The sequence below is a fragment of the Cavia porcellus genome, unplaced genomic scaffold (genome assembly GCF_034190915.1).
Source record: "Cavia porcellus strain 051 isolate PalLab524CR breed Dunkin Hartley unplaced genomic scaffold, mCavPor4.1 scaffold_16, whole genome shotgun sequence".
Lineage (NCBI taxonomy): Eukaryota > Metazoa > Chordata > Mammalia > Rodentia > Caviidae > Cavia > Cavia porcellus.
Genome location: NW_026947499.1, coordinates 8,277,328 through 8,296,185, shown reverse-complemented (window position 1 = coordinate 8,296,185; position 18,858 = coordinate 8,277,328). Strand labels below are relative to the sequence as shown.

The following is an 18,858-nucleotide window of genomic DNA, read 5'->3' as shown; positions in this document are numbered from 1 at the left end:
GAAGGGCCTTTGAATATCTTCCCACAATTCATATTCCTGAATAGACCTATTTAGTTAGTTAGTTAGTTAACTAGTTAGTTTTTAAGGTTTTGAGACATAGTCTCACTGTGTAGTTCAGGCCTGCCTTGAACTCAGTATGTAGCCCACACTGGCTTTAACTCACAGAGATCCTCCTGCCTCAGTCTCTCAAGTGCTAGGATCACAGATGTGCGCTACCAACTCCAACTCAACAGACTGAATTTAAAGTCAATTCAGGGATGTACATAAAATGGTGGCACAAAAAAAAAAACCTCATTTTACAAACTTCATTTTCATAGCAAAGCATTTCTGCTTTTTTCTTGACCAGAAAATTTGTCAAAATTTTACCCCATAAAAATGGGATTATTGGGCTGGGGATTTAGCTCAGTGGCGTAAATGCCTGCCTGGCAAGTGTGAGTTTGTGAGTTTGATTCCCAATACCAAAAAAACTTATGTGGTTAATGTTACTGTTCTTTAAAAAGTCACAGACTGGGCTCGCAACTCAGTGGTACAGTGACTGCCTCCTAAACTCAAGGCCCTAGGTTCAATCCCCAGGTCCATCAAATCAATCAAACCAAATTAAGTAAAGATACTTCGGGAAACAATTCTCAAGATAAAAGACACTTTTAGGGGAGGAGATTTGGAGACAGGATCTCACTATACAGTTCAGACTGGCTGTGAACTCACTATGGAGCCTAAGCTGGCCTAGAATTCATGGCGATCCTCCTGCCTCAGCCTCCTGAATGCTAGGATTATAGATATGCACCACTGGCTGACATTTTTTGTAATTTTTGGCTACCATGACACTTTTCGATATTGCAAGAGAAATGAAACATACCTGATTTCTACTGAATTTGCCAGCTGAGGACACGAATCTTCAATCAGTTTGTACAGTTTTGATAGTGTAATATCTGGGCCCTGCATAAAGGAGAAATCAAAAAGTTACAGAGAAAGCTGGAGGTTGATACAGAACTGCTGACAGCTGAGTGTGCTGCATGCCTGCAATCCAGCACTCTGGAAAGCTAAAGCAGGAGGATGGAACATTCCAGCCCAGTCTGGGCAATGACAACTTATTGAGACCCTGTCTCAAAATAAAAACTGAAAAAAAAAGGTCTGGGAGGCAGCTCAGAGGGAAGGTCCTGGGTTCAATCCTCAGTACAAAAAAAAAAAAAAAAAGGAGGAAATTATTGCAATCCAGCTAATAATTAAAACTAAACATCATCATTGGGGTGTGGTGGTGCACCCCTGTAATCCCAGCACTCAAGAGGCTATGGTAGGAGACCAGCCTCGGCAACACAGAGCCCTTGTCTCCATCAACCAAAAATAAACAAGTGAGTAAAAACTAAACGCTACCACTTCTGTGCCTTTTGGCTAAAATCAAGTGTAAACCAAATACTTAAACTAAAATTTTTTTCAGAGATTAAATCAGTAGGACACACGGCAGCTTCAGATACTTCAAACCCCATAGCCCTCCTTCTAAGGAAGTCATGTTTGGCATGCATTGACAAGAAGACAAAGAGAATTTATAATTTATTTAAAAAAAAGAGTTAAATTATGTTGCTCATGCTACTGTCAAACATGGAACCGCAGTTCAAAAGAATGATCTAATGTGCTGACATGGAAAGAGCGCCAATACTTGTTAAGTGAAAAAAGCATGTTACAGAAGTAGCATTTATTTAAAAATTAAATCAAAGCAAAAATGGGAATTAAAAGCATCCATGCAAAGCCAGGCAGGTGGCGCACTCCTGTAATCCCAGCACTCGGGAGGCTGAGGCAGGAGGATTGTTGAAAGTTCAAGATCAGCCAGGGCTACAAAGTGAGCTCAAGGCCAGCCTGCACTGCATAGGAAGATCTGTCTCAAAAAGACAAAAAACAAAAACATATATGAAGTTCATTCCAGATCAGTACTCAACAGAGATGAATAATAATAAGCTCTGAGAAGGAACAGAACTAAATAATAGGTACACAGAACAATTATGTTTTTTTTTTTCTTTTTGAGCCAACATCTCACTGTGCTTTGGCGATCCACCTACCTCAGCTTCCCAAATGTTGGGATTACAGGAGTGTGCCACCATGCCTGGCAGAACAATTATCTTTTACTCCATTTTTGCATACTTAAAGGTTTGGGGTTTTGTTTATACTGGGAAAAAAAAAAAAAAACAGGCCCCCATGGCACATTCCTGTAATATCCTAGTTACTCAGAAGGCTGATGAAGGATCACAGGTTGGATCACAGCCGGGGATACTCAGCAGCACCCTGTCTTAAACTTAAAAAAACAAAAAGGGGTGGGGATGTAGCCCAAACACTCCCTAGGTTCACAAAACAAACAAAAATTTTTTTAATTTTCAAAACGTCAAAAAGTAAGGGGCTGGGGATTTAGCTCAGTGGCATAAGCACCTGCCTTGCAAGCAGGCGGTCGTGAGTTCGATCCTTGGTACCGATAAAAATGAAAAAGACAAAAAAAAAGTCAAAAAGTAAAGAAATTGAGACCCGGTTGAAATGTTACCAGATGAACTCTATATTCATTTTCTTAAAAGTATAGTGAGGCAGGCAAAGAATCAAAAAGAATTCCAGACAGCAAAACAGCGTGCACCAAGATCTGAGTGTTATCATTTTTATTTGGATAATGGGAGACAGTGCTCTAAAAATAACAATGCTGCCAGGCCTGAGAGTTCCAAGTTACACAGGGGCTAGTCCTTTTAGTCAACCAGGTGAGACACTCAATCACTGTAGCTTAAGTTAACCCACTGCCCAAGTCCCTGCCTACCCCGCCCCATAAGGTGACAATTTTTTTTTTTAGGTACAGGGAATCAAACTCAGGACCTTGTGCTTGCCAGGGTAGGTAGCCATATCCCTGGCCCACAAACCTTTTTAAAATCCTTTATAAGCTATATTGAGTGGCAAAAAGACAACCCTAGGTACTAATTTTATTACATTTATCTCTTAAGAGCCCATAATTTGGGGGGATGCAGCTCAATGGCAGAGTCCATAATTTGGGGCTGGGGATGCAGCTCAATGGCAGAGTCCCTGCCTTGGGTGTCAGAGGCCCTAGATCAGTGATGGCGAACCCTTTAGAGCTTTCAATGGTAACAAACGGCTTGCAGGGCATTCGTGCCACAGGTTAGCCACTACAGCCCTAGAACACTACCACGGCGTAAAAAATAAAAATAAATTCCCATAATTTGGGGGCCTAACACCCTATATGTCTGCCACCTCTGTTTCTCCACAAACAACTGCTGAACCTTCAAGGCCCAGCTTAGCATTCCACTTTCTCTCCATCTACATCTCTAAATCACATTTCATTCACTGCAGAAGTAAGTATTTCGGCACTATACCAAGCTCTGAGGACGGAAGGATGAAAAACAGGATAAAATACCACCCTCTTCCTGGAAGGTACAGCGACTCGGGGAGACCGGCATCAATTCCATAATTGCACCACAGCTGGGGAAAAAAATCCACAGCTGCTGCAGAAGCGGGCACACGCCCAGGGAGAGTACATTAAAATGAACATATTAGGTAACACAGGTTGAGCACGTACTATGTGCTAATGACATGGTTTCTACCTTTGCTCCCATTTTACAGATAAAACTGATACCCGATTAGGTTTAGGAATTGTCCAAGTGACAGCTAGTAACTAATAGAAGAGCTCCGAGCCAGGGCGGCAAAATGAAACAAAACCTGTCCAGCGCCTGACACAAAACAAGTATGCCCGATAAACAATCGATACTAATTTTATGCCGTTATTGCTGAGGACTACGGTGCTAACAGGAGGGCGGTCTAGGATTCATCGATTCCACGCGCAACCCTACTCCTCTCCACCACCACCACCACCACCACCACCAAAATCCCCCAAACAATTCCATGAAAAGTGCCTGGCCCGTCGTAAGGTCTAAGTGTTCTACGATGGTAGTAGTTATCTCCACTTTCCACGTTCACCAGGCGTACCGGGGCGGTTTCACTAAGTTCGCAGAGGGCCGGAGCCGGCGGCGCCTCTCACCTGCAGCAGCGGTAGCAGCAACTGGTTGAGTCTCCGCCGCTCCATGAGGCTGACGGCGCCCTCGGCCCTGTGGCCCATCTCATTCAGCAGCACCAGCACCGCGATCTTATACGGGGTCACCCAGTCCTTGATGCCGAACACGTTGGCGTGCACTACCCCATTTGTCATCATGGGATTGAAGTAGAGGCTCTCGTGGACGCTGGCCATGGCGACCCCACCCCCACCCCGAGATTAGGTCTCGGAGACCCGCCACGCCTCAGAACCTAACACCAACAGACCTACACTTCCGCCCGCCAGCGCGGTATCCCAGGAAACAAGCGTCTCCGCTTGGGGGGGGGGTATGCCGTCGACCAATCATAGAGCACATAGGAGAGCTTCATCCAATCGTAATCTCCAGAATTGCGAAGAAGGGGTGGGGCAAATATGGTGCTCTTTTAGACTGATTCCCTCCAGAAATGCTCGCCGAAGAGAGCAGGTTCCCTGACGAGATGAACGGGATTTGGTGCAAAGTGGCCGTGGATCCACCCGTAACTGAAACAGTAGGGCGCTCATCTGTTCATTGAATTTGAAAAACAGCTCATACTGAATTTTAAATGATTGTGGTTTTTTAAATTATTTTTTTGCCCTTCAGTCCATTCCAAAATGATTGTGTTTTAAAGAAACGAAATTAAATTTTCACCGTAAAAAAATTTTTCTGAGGGGGCTGGGGATTTAGCTCAGTGGCATAAGTGCCTGCCTTGCAAGCAGGCAGTCCTGAGTTCGATCCCCGGTACCGATAAAAAAAAAGAAAACTAAAATTTTTTTGAGACAAAGTCTCGCTGTGTAGCCCAGGCTGACCCTAAACTCAAGACAATCTTGCCTCAGCCTCCCGAGTGCTGGAATTACAGGTGTGTGCAGGCATGCCCTGCTGCATTTTTAATTTATGTATTGAATTCGTCCATTAATTTTTAAGCCCAAAAGTTTGAAGGGTTACATTGAACTCCTTTTTAAATACATGAATAAATGTGTTTTTACTTATTTTACTCAGTATTTTGCAAGTCCATTAACAGATTTGAGTTGCGGTGGCCGGCGCTGAACATGTTTATGTGAAACAGATCAACTGTGGTTCCCTGCGGTGACTTTTTGCTTCCTGCCAAATCGACTGTAAAAGCCATAGTCTGGCTTGCAAACCTCTCCAGAATCAATCCCCAGCCACTGTGTTGAGTCTGATTTTTCACAAACTCCGTTTCTGTTGGCTGGTACCTCTCAAGACACTAAGCTTACGTCCTTTTTGTTGTCTCAACTCTATTTGTTCAATGAATAATGTGATATTAGCATTATATTAGGTATTGGAAGTAATGCTGTCCAAAAAGAAGCTGTTGGTGGCTTGGAATGCAAGCTAATTTTTTCTAATTTTGAGAACTCTACATCTGATTTATTCTTTTTGATACAGGATTTCACTATGCAATTCAGACTGGCCTTGAACTCAACTTTGTAACACAGGCTGCCATCAAATTCACAGCAACCCCCCTGCCTCAGTCTCCCAAATGTTGGGATTACAGATATGCACAACCATGCCTGGCTAAAACACTACACTTTATTTACCAAACACAATTACTACGCAATTGTCTTTTATTTGTAAATAGAAAAGCTGACCTTTTGCAAGATGTTTAATATTTAAATACCCTCTTTCTTTGCCTCAGTTTATTTGAGTCCCCTTTCCCTTTTATGAAAAAATACACTAACATTAGTAATAAAAGATTTGGGTTAAATGATACGTGAAGGCCCCCCTACCATGCCAGGCATTGCTTGTGACAGGCCGGTGTCCCAGGCGTGAAACAAAATCTAGCAGTAGTCAAGGCACACAAAAATGGAAGAGCTTGTTCACACACAGCAAGAAAGCAGCAGGCCAGGCCACTGGAGACTTTCACACGGACAGAATGAAAGGCTGAGATTTTACATTTGATTTTAACCTGAGGAGTGCTCTGGTGATGTCACCCAGGAGCCCTTTCATCTAGTTGAGCTGGGTCTACTGTGGTCCAGCTCAGTTTCCGAGACAGCAGAAGTTGTTTGAAGACTGACACAGTGTTTTTTGGACAGGGTCCAGGGCTCTTGGTGTTGCTAGAAACAGTTTTCCAGGTCAGTTACTTAGCAGATGTAACGATGGACAATGTTAGCGGTCAGGGGGATGCGAATAAAACCCGCATGCTTGTATTCAGAAAAGGGGCCGTGGCCATCTTCTGGGACAGGGAGCAAAGAACGGTAGCTTTAGGACACCAGGAGCCGTCGGGTCACTTAGTGATCGGTGCGTAGCTTACACAGCAGACAGTCACTGTCCGGCTAGACCTCACGGCTCAGCTGCGATGTTGCCAAAATAACCGTAAGTCAAATTCTATGACTCATTACTCTGAATACTTACTAAATTTTTATTGTGGCAAAATACACATAAAATTTGCCATCTTAACCACTTAAAGGGTGCAGGTCAGTGTCCTTTACTGCATTTGCAATAACACACAGCTTTCACTACTATCTAGTACAGGAAAGTTTTTAGCCACCCTGAAAGGAAAACCAAACTTGTCAGCCTCTCTCTGTCCAGCCCTAGCAGCCAGCGAGCTGCTTCTTAGCTCTATGATTTGCCGATTGGGACATTTCCTACAGATGGAGTCGCACAACACGTTACCTTTTGGGTCTTGAAGCCAGGGCCTTCACACTGAGTTACATCCTCAGGACCTTTTCTTTTGGTTTTTTGACATAGTCTGGCTTTGCAGTTCAGGCTGGCCTTGAATTCACCGTGCTCCTCCTGCCTCAGGAGTGTGCCACTATGCCCAGCTCTCTTTTTTTGTCTCAAGATAGGGTTTGGCTAAATTTCCCAGGCTGAGCTTGAACTTGCAATCCTCCTGCCTCAGCCTCCCAAGGTGCTGGGATGACAGGCCTGTGCCACCTTGGCTGGCTGTGTTCTACAATAGTTTAAGGTTTGTGCATTTGTAGTGTGCATTAGTGTGGTGCTCCCCACCTCCACCCTGGCTCTGTGCTCATCCCCAGCACCCACATCCCTGAGACAGGGTCTTGCTAAGTTACTGAGCTGCCCAGGCAGGGCTCAAATTTGTGATTTTACTCCCCAAGCCTCCTAGAATGTGGAATTAGGAGCAGCAGCATCTCTTTTACTGGCTAATTTCTACTGTGTGGATAAACCATACTGTGCTTGTACTCTGATCAGCTAATGGGCCTTTTGGCTATTGTGAAAACTAACATTATGAAAGTGTATCTGCATCTTTCAGGAACATCTAATCCTCTCAGAGGACCACAGAAGAAAGCCGTGTGTAAATAAAATGTCTGAATGGTTGAATTTCAGCAGGAGTGACCAGGTGGACCAGACACCGTTACCCCATGGCTATAATCCCAGCACTTGGGAAGGCTGAGGCAAGAGGATTTCCATGAATTTGAGGCCAGCCTGAGCTACGTAATAAGTTCAAAGCCAGACTAGACTACATAGTGAGACCCTGTCTCAAAAATAACAACAACAACAAAAAAGAGTGGCAGGAGGCTTTACATGCCCCTCAGACACCCTGCTCTGGGCACATGATAGACGATCAATATATGTTATAATGTCTGGGGTTTTTTCCTCTGTAGAGTTGCCTCTCCTGGACATGTAAACAGCGTCATACAGTGTGCGATCCTTTGTGTCTGCCTTCTTTCGTTTAGAATGTTTCCAGAGTTCATCCACACTGTAGCCTGTGTTGGAACTACATGCTTTTTGATTAATTTTTTTTTTTGTCTTTTTTTTGAGACGGGGTCTCCCTATGCAGTTCAGGCTGGCCTTGAGCTCACTTTGTAGCGCAGGCTGGTCTCGAACTTGCAATGATCCTCCCGCCTCAGCCTCCTGAGTGCTGGGATTACAGGCATGAGCCACCATGCCCAGCTGCTTTTTGATGAATTTTTAAATAACATTCCATTGTATGGACAGCACTTTCTTTACCCATTCATCTGTTAATATGCATGTGGGTTGCTTCCATCTTTTGACTATGTGCTATTAGAAACATATATACTTTTTGTGGCACTGGAGATTGAACCCAGAGAGCACTGAATTACTTCTCCAGCCATTCCAAATAATTTTTGAAACAGGGTGTTGGTAAGTGGCCCGGGCTGGCCTTGAACTTTTGATCCCCCTGCCTCAACCTCCCTAGTTGGAATTATAAGTACGCACCGTGTTGGACATAGTTCATGTACAGATTTTTAAGGGATCATCCTACCAGTGAGCTATACCTCGAACCCCTCTTCATTATACACTTACTTTAAAGTAGAATTTCGGGGTCATAGAGCCCGAATTGTGTTGAAATTGAGTTTTTGAGACTATTTCCCAGACTGCACCATCCTCCATCCTTTCTAGCAGGGAATGTGGGTGACTGCATTCCAGTGAGGACCAGGAACTCCACTGGCTACTTGGTCATTGTCTGTTCAGCAATGTGATGACTATGAAATCACTGAGTGTGGTGTTGGTGGTGCACACCTGTCATCCCAGCACCTGGGAGGCTGAGGCAGGAGGATTACTGCAAGTTGGAGTCCAGCCTGGGCTACAAAATACATTCAAGATCAGCCTGAACTGCTTGATAAGACAAGAAAGAAATTGTTGAAGAGCTGCGAAGATCGGGATGTTTTTTGGTGAACGGACTATAGCATTTGTGATTTACGTATCCAGGAGCTGCACGCCTTGAGGAGAGCTGTGCGGATGGGCAGTTTCTCCCCTAGATTGTTAGGAGCTCCTCCCAGCAGCTGAGTGCTGACAGGTCATCACAGCCCCACCACCAGCCAGCACAAAGCCACCTGCCCACTGCTAATCACCTCTCCAACTTCCAGAAGTCCCCACCCCACACACACACTTTGTGGCAACTGTGCAGGGCCAAGACATCTCGGGACAGAACACAGATGCTTGTACTGCCTCCTTGGAAGAGAGGGGTGTGCATGTGCAAATGAATGTTTGCTTCATGATCCAAGCAAATCAGACCAAGAGGGAGGAAATGTCTCCTGCTGAATAAAACAAACCCTGACTTTGCCTCTGTGATGGTTTTTTGAGACAAGAGTCTTGCTATGCATTTCGGGCTGGCCTCAAACTCACAGTGATCTTCCTGCCTCGGCCTCCCAGTGGCTAGTGTTAGCCCACCACCCCCAGTCATCCTTGATTTTAAAAGCATCATCAGAGCCTCGAGGCTCCATCAGCACAGAAGATGGGGTGGAGGACCCGATCAATCTTGAGATGCATCAGGGTCCCCAGGCCGGAGACAGCATTTCAGCCCCGCATGTCTAGGAAAGGAACTTCCTGCAGGATGACGCCCTCCAAAGTAGACACCCGCAGCTAGGAGGATCCGAAGCCCTGTGACCAAGGTGGGGCTGAGTTTTACATTTCCATCATCAGGTCTTGTCATTTCCTCAGCCGAGCCCCACCGGGCCCCCTGGATGACAGCACACTCCAGGCTTCCCAGCCCCTCTGAGCCGGCCAGAGGGAACCACAGCTGCTAAACTGCTCTGCCTCCTCTGCAGAATCCTCATTTCTCTGCTGGTAAAAGTGGCAGCCATAGGGGCTGGGGATTTAGCTCAGCGGCATAAGCGCCTGCAGTCGTGAGTTCGATCCCCGGTACCAATAAAAAGGAAAAAAAGACAAAAAAAAAAAAAAAAAAAGTGGCAGACGTTTCACGGCAGGTCATGGGCCTGTAAGACTGGATAAATGTCTCGTGGCAAACCGTGTCCCTGATCAGAGCCCTGCTGCAAGGTAAGTGCCACGTGGCTGCCATGGAGGCTCAGAGGTGGTACATGAGCTCTGATCAAGCGTGCTGCACACACATCGGGGTGGCTGCCGGGTGATCCGGTGGGGGACAGGACAGGGATGTGGGGTGGGGGTCTCGCAAAGACTCTCCTCTAACAGACGACTCCAGAGAAGCAGCCCTTGAACCCTTGGCCCAGGGGGGACACTTCCACCACATTCTTTGGGCTAAGACATGAGGCCAACACAGATCCAAGAGGCCAACACAGATCCAAGAGGTGGGAAACGTACTTTGTTTCCTCAGCAAAGTTATGGGGCAGGAAGTCTGGGTCAGCCAGGGGTGCGGCTCAGCGGCACAGCACCTGCCTGGCAAGCCCAGGGTCATGAGTTCAGTTCCTGGTACCGAAAGAAAAAGTCTGGATACAGGGAAATAGGCCACTGCCAAAGTACCCCAGATAGCAAAATGGTCTCAGTCAGTCTGTCTGTCTGTTTCTCTCTCCCTGGATTGAGCACAGGCCTTCACACTGAGCTACATCCCCAGTCCTTTCTTATTTTAAAGCAGGGTCTCAGTAAGTTGCTAAGTTGCCCAGGCTGGGTTCAAACTTGCAGTCTTCCTGCCTCAGCCTCCCAGAGTGCTGAGATTATGGGCATGTGCCAACACTCCTGGAATTCTTATATCTCTGCCAATTTAGGCAAAGGGAAGTGTTGGAGCCAGGAGGAATAAATGAGATGAGGTTTTGTATTTTTAATCATAAAAACGTTTACCTGCAGAGCTTTGTGGGTTATTCTTCCTCACCTCGGATTCAGCATCCTAAGCCCTTTCTAATTTTCTCTCCCCAATGCATCTTTCACTTCTTACTGGAACCAGCTGTGACTTAAACTTCCTAATATTATAAACCGAGTTCAGAATTTAACTCGGCAGAGTGTCAGAGATGATTAAAACGGATGGGAAATGTCCATGGCCTTTTTTATGGAGCCTTTAATAACACCCTTATTTCTACTAGAGCTCAGGATATAAAATACACAAGATCAAAGGCCTAAGCTGATTTTGAGGGAGGAATGCTTAGCCCTTTCTTGTCTGAACAAATTTCATATTCTTTTTTTTTTTTTTTGTACCAGGAATCAAATCCAGGGCCTTGCGTGTGCCAGGCAGACGCTTATGCTGTTCAGCTACATCCCAAACCCTGAGAGGCCAATTTTATCAGAATGTTCAAGATGCTTTGCCCGGCATGGTGGCACATATCTGTAACCCTGCACCTGGGACACTGAGGCAGGAAGATCATCGAGAATTCAAGGCCAGGGGTTGGGGATTTAGCTCAGCGGCATAAGCGCCTGCCTTGTAAGCAGGCAGTCGTGAGTTCGATCCCCGGTACCAATAAAAAGGAAAAAGACAAAAAGAAACAAACAAAAAAAAGAGAATTCAAGGCCAGCCTGAACTACGTAATGAGACACGGTCTCAAAATACATGAACAACAGCAACAACAACAAATAAACATGAACAAACTGGTTTTACTTTTCCCAGGCAAAGCATGGGAGCTGCTGCTCTCCATTGCGTTCTAGAACTTCTGAGAGTTACTTACTCAGCTTTAAAAACTGCACGATTCTCTCACTCTGTATTTTCAGACTCTTGATGGCCTTGAACAACAAAAAGTAACTGCCAGAGAACTTCTCTAATAATCAGCTCATTTTAAGACTGCTGAACGCAGTTTATTCACTGTGTGTGCGGAGGAGGAGGGAGGAAGGTGCTTTTTCAGGGTCTTAATTTGTGTCAATTAGGGAACAAAAAGTGATACAATTTTCCGCCTGGCTAAAAAGATAGAAAAATGAAATAAAAGTGGCCTTTATTTAAGAATGGGGAGAGAGAAACCCTCCCCCACCAACACTGAGGTCTGGCCTTCCTCTCTGCTGGGCACGTGGTGTGGGGGCATACATGCAGCTTGGTTTGGGGTGGAGCCTAAGGGGCATTACTGAGGCACAGGTAGCCCACTGGAATTCATTTGGAGCCACAGGTAAATTGCCGAGCGGCGGGGAAGGTGACCTCAAGATAGGGCCCCTCGGTTCCGCCTCCCAGCCTCCCTCTGTTGCAGCGGCTCATTTAGAGCAAAATCCTTTCAAAAAGAGTGGTTTTTGTTTTGTTTTGTTTTCAGTGCAGGAGAATGAACCCGTGCTAGGCAAGCACTACACCTCTGAGTTACAGCCCAGCCTCAAGAATGGACATTTTCCCAGAGGGACCCCACTGTCCCAGAGAAAAGATGAGATCAATTTGTTCAGACAGCTGGGTGCTGTGGCTCACGTCTGGAATCCCAGCACTGGGGAGGCTGAGGCAGGAGGATTACAGTGAGTTCGAGGCCAGCCTAGGCTATGTACCGAGTTCAAAGCCTACCTGTACTGCGTAGCAAGACTCTGCCCCCAAATCTGCAAACAGGAGGGGCTCCTGTGTTTCCTAAATGTCTCTGACCTGGCTCCCTCCATCCCACAAAGCCTTGCAACAAGTGTCCAAGAAAACTACTGTTCAACTCACTGAGATCACTGGGTAAAAGCTCTAGTAAAATAGTCTCAATAGCAAAATAAAGGTTTAGGGTTCAGAATTTTTCTGTATTATTACTATGATTGTCTGAGGAACTTACAGGAAGAAAACAAAAGAAGAAAAGAAAAGAAAGCTAGATTTGGTGATGTTCGTGCCAAAATTCATTCTGTCTATCTGTCTGCCTATCTCTCTCTGTCTATCCGTCCATCTATCTGCAGTGGTAGGTACTGAAGGCAGTGCCTTTGCCCTGAGCTAAGTTCTCGGGGCTTCTATATGTATTTTTGCTAAATTGTCCACACCACCACGGGCTCAAACTTGTGATTCTCCTGCCTCAGCCTTTTAGAGTGATGGCATTAGAGACATATGCCACCTCACTCGACCTGCTTCATGTTTAAAGATGTTTCTGACCAGCCCAGTCCATCAGAGAAAACACTGGGGAGGATTTTACACACACACACACACACACACACACACACACACACACACACACAGAGTGGTTGTCACATCTCATAGTGGTGACAGACTCAGCTCAGGTTCCCACTGAATTCCTGGTCTGGGTCAGACAGGGACAACCAGACCTAGTAAGATGGCAAAAAAAAAAAAAATGTTTTTTTGAGACAGGGTCTTGCTATGCAGTTCAGGCTGGCCTTGAGCTCACTTTGTAGCCCAGGCTGGTGTCGAACTCACAATGATCCTCCTGCCTCACCCTCCCGAGTGCTGGGATTACAGGCGTGAGCCATCACACCCGGCTTTAGATGGCTAAACTTAAAATACTGCACAGTAACAAGTGTTGGCAAGGATGGGGAGAACCTGGAAGACCCATAAGACCCACACGCAGCTGGTAAGGATGTAGACTGGTTCAGCACCACGGAAACGTTTATCATGTCTTCAAACTATTAAACATAGAGGTTAGAGTCTAACACAGAACTGACATAGCCATCCCCCTTGTGGTAACCAACGCAGAGAATGAAAACCTAACTCTTCACAGATGTTCACAGCGGCATTGTTTGTAATAGCCACAAAGTGGACTCAGCGCAAATGTACCTCAGTATAAGAACTGACAAACTCTATGTTGTTGATTTCCGCTAAGGAATATTATTCAGACATGAAAAGGAAGACAGACGGTACTACATGGATGAAGCTCAGCAATTCTGCGCTAAATGAAAAATGCTAACGGGAAAACCACCCCAGAGGTAATTCTGCTGTGTCAAATGTCCGGAAGAGGGTGACCCACAGAGACAGAAAGAGGATGCACGGCCTCCAAGGGGCAGAAGAAGGCAGAGAGGGAGAGACTGCTACCGAGTGCTGGGTTTCTTGTGGGCTTGGTGACAAGGCTTTGGAAGTCAGTCTCAATGTCTGCACATTACTGTGAGCATGACAAAGGCCACCTGAGGACCGGGGACGTAGCTTAGTGGCACAGTGCCTGCCCGGCAAACACAACGCCGTGAGTTCAATCCCTGGTACAAAGAGGCCACTTGATTGTACCCCTTAAATGGTGAACTTTAGGGACAGGGGATAGGTCAGTGTTAGAGTGGGTCTCAGTATCTGCAAGGCTCTGTGTTCAACTCTAAGCCTATTTTGGACACTGAATTTATTTTTTTAAAATTATTTAAACTCTTAGCACTAGAGAAACTGAGGCAAGAGGATCGCTGCAAGTTCAAGGCCAGTGAGGGCTATTAAGGCCAGCCTGAACTGCACAGGGAAATGCTGTCTCAAAAAGACAAAAAGCAATATATATATTTTTTTGACTTTTTCATTTTTATTGGTACCAAGGATCGAACTCACGACCGCCTGCTTGCAAAGCAGGCGCTTATGCCGCAGAGCTAAATCCCCAGCCCCAAAAAGGCAATTTTTAAAAAGCTAGACATGGTAGTATACTACCTATCGTCCCAGCAGTCAGGAGGCTGAGGCAGGAGAATTACTATGAGTTGAGGGCCAGCCTAGGCTACATAGTGAGTTCAAAACCAGCTTGGACTACACAGTGAGACCTCATCTCAGAAAATTTTATTTAAGTAAATAAGGCATGGTGGTGCACACCTGTACGCTCAATTCTTGGGAGGCTGAGACAGGAGGATTTCTGTACATTCAAGGCCCACCTGGACTACACTGCAAGATCCTGTCTCAAAAAGGACTGGGGGGGGGACTAAAAGTGTAGCTCAGAGGAAAATTACATCTTCTACCTCTCTGAAACCATTTCCAACCCTCTTTATTTTTATTTTGAGACAGGGTCTTACTAAGTCACTAGGTTGCTTAGACTGGGCTCAAACTTGTGATTCTCCTGCCTCAGCCTCCTACACAGGTAGGGCCGAGAGCCGCTCAGTCCGCCTGACCAGTGATGAGGACTCGAGGTCTGTGGGGAAAGTGAGGCCAGGAGACTCGGGGTGTTCCAGGGTAATCTGGGAGCTGAGGCTGGTCACAGCCCCTGGGGTTAACACAGCACCGACCCTCAATGCGCATACCTGCATTTGTTCCAGCACATTTTCTGGCTTTCCAGCTGTTTGTTTTTAGTTTTTTGTTGCAGGGTCTCCCTACATAGTTCAGGCCAGTCTCAAACTCACAGCAGTCCTCCTGCCTCAGCCTCCTGCATGCTGAGATTAAAGGCATGTGAGCCGTGCGTGGCTCCACCATCACCCTTATGGCTGGCACCCCTTCCCTGAGTTTCTGTCTCCCCGTCTCGGTTTTCCTTCCGCCTCTGTGCCCTCACTCTCTCCTCCACCCGTCCTGGGAGTTGTGGTCTCACCAAGCCTTGGGTCCCTCCCGCCTGACCTCCCCTCGCTCCTGAGCCAGCATCCTTCTCAGGATCCTGGGTCCGCATCTGTAAGGGTCTCTTACATCTCTGAGGGTCTCTTGGACCCTTGCAGGTGTGAGGCTTTGGGGGGGGTCAATATATTAAAAAAAAGACGTAAACCATAGGAAGAAAGATGCCAGTATTTAGACACACTATTAGCCCAGATTTAAACAAATTGACAATTAAGTGAACAGGGTAAAATGAATTAGGTCCTTTCCTTACGAAGCAGAAAAGAATACAAACTGATACACGTTTCCCCCAGACAAAGTGGGTTACACGCATCAAAGCTCATCTACCCTCTGGAGCTTAACCGAGGAGAATGATCATGAATATTTATGATTCTTTATGATTTCATTATTCATTGAAGTATTCATTATGATGAAAAATGGAAAGCTAGCCAAAGTTCATAAGTAGGAACTTAGGATAAATACATGTATTTACATAAATGATGTATTCATCAGTGGAAGGAATCTGGTTGCCCATAGCAGTACAGGTGCAGAGACCAGGTACACTTGGGAGGCTGAGGCAGGAGGATCGCTGAGAGTTCAGTGCCAGCCTGGGCTACAAAGTGAGCTCAAGGGCAGCCTGGACTGCATCGTGAGACCCTGTCTCAGAGAGACAAAAAAAATATATAAAAGAATACAAGTGGGGGCTGGGGATTTAGCTCAGCGGCATAAGCGCCTGCCTTGCAAGCAGGCAGTCGTGAGTTCGATCCCCGGTACCGATAAAAAAAAAAAAAAAAAGAATACAAGTGCAGGCCAACTACTTTGCCTGTATTTAATGAGTTGGGAAAAGGTCTATGATATATTTTCCAACACAAAATAGTGTGTGCATGACCACATTAACTTTTTGCAAATGGATCTATGCACAGAAAAAAATCAGTTTCCTTCTTCTATAAAATGGACATCAGAACACTACACCCGTTCCAGCGCGGCGTGGTGTAAGCATGGGGTTTAAACAGCAGGACCCGAGCTCCAAGGCCTGGAGCTCAGCATAAAGAGCTCGGGAACCGCGAGCTGCCGCAGCTGCACCGCTGGGAAACAGCACATACAGAACACCAGCGGCTGCGGTCACGGGCAGCACTGTGAGCCGTTCGCGTTTCCCTCTGGGTGGGCGTTCTCCGTGTCTGTGAATTCTCTTGGCACACTTTCGATGCACACAGTGACCGCGTTCGCCACAGGGAACTCAGGCCCCCATGGCTCGTCCTGCTGCTTTTCCCCCCATTTCTCTCACTGCCCCTCAGCTCCTCTTCTCCTCATTCACAAAAGTTCGTTTCCATTCTTCTATTCCCTTCCCTTTCCTCCTCCTCCCTTCCTTATCCCCCTCCTGCTTTGAACATTTCCTCCCGTTTCCCAATAACTGTCGTCCATTTTGGTCCTTATCTACACTTTTGGTTTCTCGTGGAGAAACAATACAGTATTTATTTATTTTTGTCTTTTTGAGACAGGGTCTCACTATGCGGTTCAGGCTGGCTTGGGGCTCACTGTAGCCCAGGCTGGTCTCAAAATCACAACAATCTGCTTGTCTCAGCCTCCCAAATGTTGGGATTATAGGCATGCACCACCCCTGGCTTCCAGCATCATTTATTAAAGAGGCTGTTCTCCTTCCATTGAAGGTGTTTGACTTGTCAAAGATAAGGTGGCTGAGTATGTTTGGAGTTGTTTTTGCATCTTCTACAATATTCCACTGATCCCAGGGCCTTTTTTTGGTCAGTACCATGCTGTTTTTATCACAGTAGCTTTGTAGTGTAGTTTCAAGTCAGAGGTGGTGGTGTCCTCTGCCTTGCTTTGTTCCCTATTATTGCTTTTGCTATTGTAGTTCTCTTGTGGTTCCAAGTGAATTTTAGGGTTATTTTCTCTAGTTCTGTGAGGTATGTTATTGGTAATTTGGTTGGAATTGCATTAAATTAGTATAACAATTTTGGTCTTTGTTTTTTCAGGGGGTATCAAGAATTGAACTCAGGATCTCACACTTGCCAGGCAGGCGCTGCTCCACTGAGCTCAATCTCTGATCCTAACAATCCTGGAAGTAAGGCCATGTTCACTGTATTGGTACTTCATACCTAAGAACAAGAATATCTTTCATTTTCTGGTCTCCTTTGCAATCTTCTTTTTCAGAGTACTACAGTTTTCAATGTAGATATCATTTACTTCCTTCCTTAGATTGATTTCTAGGCATTTCTTTTCTTTGGCTGCTATTGTGTTTTCTTGCATTTTACTTTGTTTTGTTTAAAACAAGGTCTTGCTATCTAGGCTGGTCTTGAACTCCCTTGTGTAGACCAGGTTGATCTTGAATTCACAGAAATCCTCCTGCCTCAGCCTCCCAAGTGCTGGGATTAAGACAGGTGTGGGTGAGACTTCCAGGAGAACATGGCGGATAGATAACAGCAGCTATGGTGGCTCTCTGACATAGCCAGCTTAGAATCCAGGAATGGTGTGGTGTGAGCAAGAGGAGAGATACCCTGCTGACCCAGGAACAAACTAAGCTGAGAGAAACCAACTGGAAATGCAATCCTGGTGCAATAACCGGAACAGATAAAATCTCAACACGGAAGCTGGAACCCATGCCACTGGAAGCCGCGATTTGAATTTCCTGCTGCCGCTGCTGCGTCTGAAGCAACACAGCAGGGAGAGAGACGCGCACAAAAGCTCTGAGAGCGGGAATCAGCTAACAGAGTTGAGAGAGGGACTGGCAGGGAGCCCTGCATCAACCTGCGATGAGTGAGTGGAACGGGGTCCCTTCCATAGACTAGGAGGCTTCAACAGAGGACATTCCAGGACTGGGCAGACTAGCCAGAACAGGACGCTGCAGTGACTTTAGTCACATATTCCCCTCTCAATTGGGTTGGTGGGGAGCGCTTGACCTGGGTGACGCTGCAGACTAAGACCCAGTAGGCTAGCCCAAACTAGGTCCCAGCGCCTGGTGGTGTACCCTAGCAGTGCAGCCTTCAGTAGGTTGACTTGGAGAGGCAGGCCCAGCAGAGGCTTCCCAGGTCTGTGTCTCCCTAGTACACTGTAGTGGGTGGGAACACCTAGCTGTCAGATTCAAACAAACTGTAACGGACAAAGAAAGAAACTGAGCCTCCTATATATGCCTGTATGGAAGGAACAAAAAGTATGGGAAGAGGGAGCAACAAGAAAGGGTCCTCGTTCCCAATCCTGAGACTACTGATCTAGGAAAGGTAAATGCAAAGGAGAATGAGGACAGAAAACATGCAATATCAGACACAGCACCAATAGACATAAAGCAATATCTCTGGAGCTTCACAGACGAGTTCAAAAGTGAAGTATTTAATGAAATATAGCAAGATATAAGTAGAACGGCTGGGGATTTAGCTCAGCGGCATAAGCGCCTGCCTTGCAAGCAGGCAGTCATGAGTTCGATCCCTGGTACTGATAAAAAGGAAAAAGACAAAAAAAAAAAAAAAAGATATAAGTAGAATAGTTAGAGAAATGCTAAGTACTGCCCAAGAAAAAACAGATGGTGGAATGGAAGAACAGAAAAAAAGGGGAGAAGTGTTTGATGGAGAAGATAGAGAAAACAGAATACATAAAGCAGGTTCAAAGAGATTACCAAGAAACTAAAAACTCTATTGAAAGCTGGCATAACAGCTTGAAAGAAACTAAGGATAGATTATCTGAACTGGAGGACAGATTTGTAATGTGGGAGCATGAAATGAAAAACTTAAAAATAACAAGGAAACAAACAGCAATAATACAAAGGCTAGAAGATGATAAGAGGATCTATAATTTAAGAATTAAGAACATAAAAGAAGTAGGGACACAAACAAATGA

The 18,858-nt window shown here is 45.8% G+C and overlaps 1 protein-coding gene across 3 annotated transcripts in view; it reads right to left on the bottom strand.

Moving 5' to 3' along the window:
• Anapc5 (anaphase promoting complex subunit 5) overlaps positions 1-4,306 on the bottom strand; it is a 29,481-nt gene extending 25,175 nt beyond the window's left edge. For 2 of the 3 annotated variants that reach the window (XM_063225591.1, XM_005000470.4), the window contains exons 1-2: positions 4,016-4,306; positions 857-936 (exon numbers count right to left, since the gene is read on the bottom strand). In XM_063225591.1, coding sequence (XP_063081661.1) covers positions 857-936; positions 4,016-4,222 — 287 coding nt within the window. In that variant the 5' untranslated portion in view covers positions 4,223-4,306. The remainder of the gene's footprint in view (positions 1-856; positions 937-4,015) is intronic. The other variant, XM_003462929.5, reaches the window with a different exon arrangement.
• Positions 4,307-18,858: the final 14,552 nt, after the last annotated feature.